The 4,822-nt window shown below is 51.6% G+C and overlaps 1 protein-coding gene across 3 annotated transcripts in view; it reads left to right on the top strand.

Moving 5' to 3' along the window:
- The first annotated feature begins 2,497 nt into the window (after positions 1-2,497).
- Positions 2,498-4,822, top strand: part of LOC109372487 (leukocyte-associated immunoglobulin-like receptor 2) — a 7,467-nt gene continuing 5,142 nt past the window's right edge. For 2 of the 3 annotated variants that reach the window (XM_019625763.1, XM_019625761.1), the window contains exons 1-2: positions 2,498-2,599; positions 2,966-3,001. In XM_019625763.1, coding sequence (XP_019481308.1) covers positions 2,557-2,599; positions 2,966-3,001 — 79 coding nt within the window. In that variant the 5' untranslated portion in view covers positions 2,498-2,556. The remainder of the gene's footprint in view (positions 2,600-2,965; positions 3,002-4,822) is intronic. The other variant, XM_019625762.1, reaches the window with a different exon arrangement.

Genomic DNA, 4,822 nt, shown 5'->3' with positions numbered 1-4,822 from the left:
TAGAGCCTTCCCTCTGGCGATATGGTCCCCTTCATGGTCATCAACCCAGGAGCAGTGGTGACAGTAACCTGGAAAGAATGCTAGACCATAAAGATTGTGATCAGTAAGCATGGGGATATTAATCATAAGTTTCAGGGTAATTTTCTAAAACAGGGAACTGGGATAGGGGACATTCTGAGCTCAAGCCTCATTGGGATGATCTATTGTTAAGCTATAGGTAGGTCAACGAAAGGTGAAGCTGGGTATGCGGCGAGACCTCTACTATGGAGGTGCCGACCTAATACTAAGCTATAGGTCAGGGCGAAATGAGGCCTTTCTGTGGGGGTCCTAACCGGGCCCTGCTTCAAAGCAACATTCTGTCACTGGAAAAAGGTAGACAAATGCCGGCTGTTGTTATTACTTCTCCCAGATTTTTTGAGCACATGTATCATTTTTTTCTCTCCAACATGAGAAGCCATTTAGAGGCCCCTTAAGATGTCCTGTCCCTTAAGCACCATCTGCGTCCCTGGCACACATTCTGCATCCACAGCCCCTCCTAGGTCTGCAGCACAGCCCTGAGCACAGCCCTCTCTCGGATGGACAGTTGGTTCGTCTGCACCGTGCCCTGCTGCTCCCTCCACCACTTTCCACCTGGAGTGACCCCACCTAAGCACATGTGGCCACTCAGGGGGCAGCGAGTGGCATCGGACGGTTGCTGTGCTTGTCTCTGCACAGGGGCGGGTCTCAGCACAGGGGGTGTTGCCGCCTTTTCTTTGGAAATTGAGGGCGGTTGTTTTCACATAGAAAGAGGAATGCTTTTCTGAGGAAGTGGCTGTAACCACAGACCCCAGGTTCCCTGCAGCACGTGGGGGATGCCGTCCACTAAGGTCACACTGCTAAGGTCCCCAAATCCTCAGGGCCACTTCCTGGGTTCTGTCCCAGGGCAGAGCCCATGGACCGGACCTTCCATTTCCTAGAGGTGCTGGGTCAGCTGGGCTGGGGAACACGGACGCCTGGGCAGATGGGGGTTCAGGCCAAGACTCATAAAGCACATGGCCTTGGTGCCCAGAGGGATGGCAGACACCGACAGCCTGCTTCTCTTCTCCTTGAACAACAGTGACCACTGGGCTGGGTCTCCCCCTGGGCTTGAGATCCGGGTCTGGAGAGAGCCGTAGGTCTGTGCCCTGGGTGAGGCTGAGCCCCACCTGTACAGGAGGACACGACAAACGGAGGGGCAGACCCCTCCCCTCTCTATCAGACCTTACCTGGCTGACCCAGCACCGGGAGGAAGCCCCTTCCCAATGACCCCAGCCCTTCCTGAGAGCCCGCTTGGTGCTGTGGCCTCAGCAGTCATTCCCTGGGCTGTGACCCTGAGAAGCCTCAGGTCTTCCCCTCCACATCCCTGTTCACTTATCCATCTCCTCCTCACAGGGCTGGCCTCTCCCCTGGGAAGTCATGATGGTATGACTCAATGTTGTCAGGGAAAGAAGCTACGAGGCCACCTTCCCTATCACAGTGCCTGTGTTCTGTGCCATAAACGGACCCAGGGACGCCCACCAGGGTCTAGACGGGAATCCAGCCACCAGCCCAGATCCATCTGGTTCTTTGCAAACTCAACAATCCAATAAGTCCTGCTCACCATTTGAACAACATAACTGTTTAGTGGATTTGCTTCTGTACGAGCAGGTGTAGGGCGTTCAGTTTAGAAATAAACAGAATCGGCTGGAAGTTGGGGGAGTGTGCAGAGGGCAGCCCAGGGTCACAGGACACAGAGGGGCGCAGAGACAAGGGCATCGTGCCTGAGCAAGGTGCCACCTGCCCTGGACAGCATAAGGGGCTCCGACTGAGTGTCCTTCCAATGTGCCACTCACCTCTGTGTGCACCGCCCGCATAATAAACGAAGTTGTCAGGGGACTTTTGTGGTTCCCATTTTGCATGTGAGAAACCAAAGTGTTTGCATGAGGAAAAGTGTGGTTTGGGAGTAGTCAGCCTGTTAGGACCAGAAGCCAAACCAATAAGTTTCCTTGCCTATATTCTGTCTATCTATGGGTCTATCTAAGTTCCTATCTATCTATCTATCATCTATCTATCTATCTATCTATCTATCTATCTATCTATCTATGTAACTTCCAATCTATGTATCTAAGTATCTATGTATGCATTTATGTAACTATGTAAGTATCTATATATCTAATTATCTAAATAACTGTACCAATATCTGTATCTATGTATCTAAGTATATGTCTAAGTGTGTATGTATTTATCTATATCTCTATCTACCTATCACCTCTCTATTTTATCTCTTTATCTATCTACTGTGAATTAATACTATGTGGGTTTCATCTGGACATGGGTTCAGCTGGTTATGAAATATCTCACTAGAAACGCCTTCCAGAAACCAAGTCGTCTCTGCACCAAAATAGGGGAAGCTAGAATTGGGCCTGGGGCAGCCTGCTTCCCTTCCTGTGAGGCCACAGAAATGAGCCTCGTGACGTGGCCCCTGAAAACACATCTTACTTCCTGACCTGCAGGGCCCTGTCCTCCCATCCCCAGGACAAGGACAAAGCAGACGGCGAGATGCTGGCCATGTCGTCCAATTCCACCACCCTCCTGGGCCTCAGTGAGTGGGAACATGGGGAGGACCACAGGGACGGAGGCGGTGGGAGACTCTGGGTGGGGTCCAGGCCCCGCCTCATTCCAGCCTCTAGTCCAGGACCTGCGGGGCCTCAGGGAGGGAGTCAGCCCTCAGTCCCTGCCTGCTCTGTGTCACCTTTCCATTAAGCCGACCATGGAGGGACCATGGTCTCTAACACGTCCTAGACACTGGGATAGAGACAGGTCAGATACAGAAAGGCCTGCTGGGTGGGTCCGGTTGGGAGGTCACCTGGGAGCTTGACTGGAACCTGCTATGGGGAGAGGAAGCTACCCACTGGGAGTCACGTTGATAAAGGTGCTGGGCGTGTTTCTCAATGGGCTTCTCTTCCAGTGCTCTGCCTGGGCCAGGTGATCCACATGCAAAGCGGTGAGTCATTTCTACCCGATTCCTAACCCTTCCCACCCCAAGGGCTGCTCATGTGGATTCCAGGAGGGATCTAAACCCCAGTTCTCTCAGATGAAGGTCACTCCTCAGTCTCTCCTGACAGCTGCAAACACCCACAGGACGTCACCACTGATTTTCAGACTCCTGAGACCCAACAGATCTGAAACTGGACCCCTGACACTCACTCACTCCAAACTGATTCATCACTGCCCTCCTCTCGGTGAATGTGGTTGGTCCAGGACTAGACAACAGTCATCCTTGATCCCCCTTGTCTCATCCGTGTATTTACTCCATTGCAGAACTCCACTGATTAAACCCCACGTGTCCTCATATGTGCCCACATCCCCACTGGGCACCGTCTCCCCAATCTGAGCTCCAACATCTCTCACCCCCACAGCAGCTACTGGGGCCTCCAGGGCCTCTTCCTGCCCGCTCTGCCATATTCTCTCCTGCAGGTGGACTTAGAAAACACCAATCTGATGATTTTACTTCCCAGCTGAAACCCTTCACTGGTTGAATTGAGGTTGCATCAAATCCCTTATCAAAGTATTTCCTTTGGCCTTGTCCCTCTCTGGCCATGTCCTGCCCTACTCTGTCTGATGCCCTTATCACCACACATGTTTTGGTTTTCTTTCAGTTTCTGAAACGTGCTGCACTCACCATGCACTCAGGACCATCTCACAGCTGAGTTCTCCACCACCCACACCCCGGACTCCCCCGATCTGCTCAGCCGAACTGCTTGCTACTCGTCCATCACATCCCAGCTCAGACACCTGTTCCCTAGGGGTCCCCCTGACTTCCCAGATGGGGAAGGGTCTCCTTATTATGTGCTCTCCTTATACCTGTGGGCACTCATCACATCTCTGTCTGTATCAATCCTCCCTCATCACTCCATGTTATCCCCCAACATCACTGCATAGAATACAGAGTGTCTGGCAGCTTATCTCTCTCGCATGCATGGAGATGCAGCCTCTGAGGAGTTTGGCCAAAGACAGTGGGGCAGCCCCAGTGTGTCACCGGGGTTGCAGACTTTCTCATTCTGCTCCACAGCTTGGTTCATGGCCACCAGCACTAAGGTCGCCTCTTTATTTATATATTTATTTATTTATTTATTCATTTATTTATTTTTAAGATTTATTTATTTATTTTTTAATTGGGGGATTGGGGGATGGGAACAGTGCTTGGGAATTGTGGGAAAAGGAACAGACAAGTTGCTGTCCTTTTGTTCTTCAGTCTAGTTGTGGAGGACGTTGCTTCACTGCCCAAGTTGGCCCCATCATTGCTCTCTTCCCGGGTGAGACAGATCAGTCGCCGGCTTCTGGACGGCTGCTCACAATGGCTGCTGGCCGCTCACGCTGGCTGCTGGCCGCTCACACTGGCTGCTGGCTACACACAGTAGCCCATGGCAACCCACTGCAGCAGAGGTTACAGCCTAAGCTGTTGCTGGCGACTCACGGCAGCCCAGCTCCTGGTTGAGCTGTTGTTCAGCATCTTAGCTGTAGAGGGCAATGTCACTGACCCTCATATGTGGGATCCAAACCGGGGCCCTCTGGCATCCCAAAGCAGCTCTTAACCACCGCACCACTCGGCAGGCCTGACAGGAGCTTTTCTTTAAATTTAATTATTTTTTATTATGAAATACACATTTTTTAGAAATAGTTTCAGCTGTACAACACAGTGTAATAGTTATACTTTTTACTCCTCGAAGTGACAACCCCCTCCCCCAATCCGCTGCCCCATTTCCCCCCAATATCATACATATCTATTAGAAATCCCTTGACTCCTCTCCCACACTATACTCCA

This window comes from Hipposideros armiger, unplaced genomic scaffold (assembly GCF_001890085.2).
Source record: "Hipposideros armiger isolate ML-2016 unplaced genomic scaffold, ASM189008v1 scaffold_639, whole genome shotgun sequence".
In the NCBI taxonomy this organism is placed as follows: domain Eukaryota; kingdom Metazoa; phylum Chordata; class Mammalia; order Chiroptera; family Hipposideridae; genus Hipposideros; species Hipposideros armiger.
Note: the sequence above shows the minus strand (reverse complement) of the source record. Positions and strands in the feature narration are given on the sequence as shown.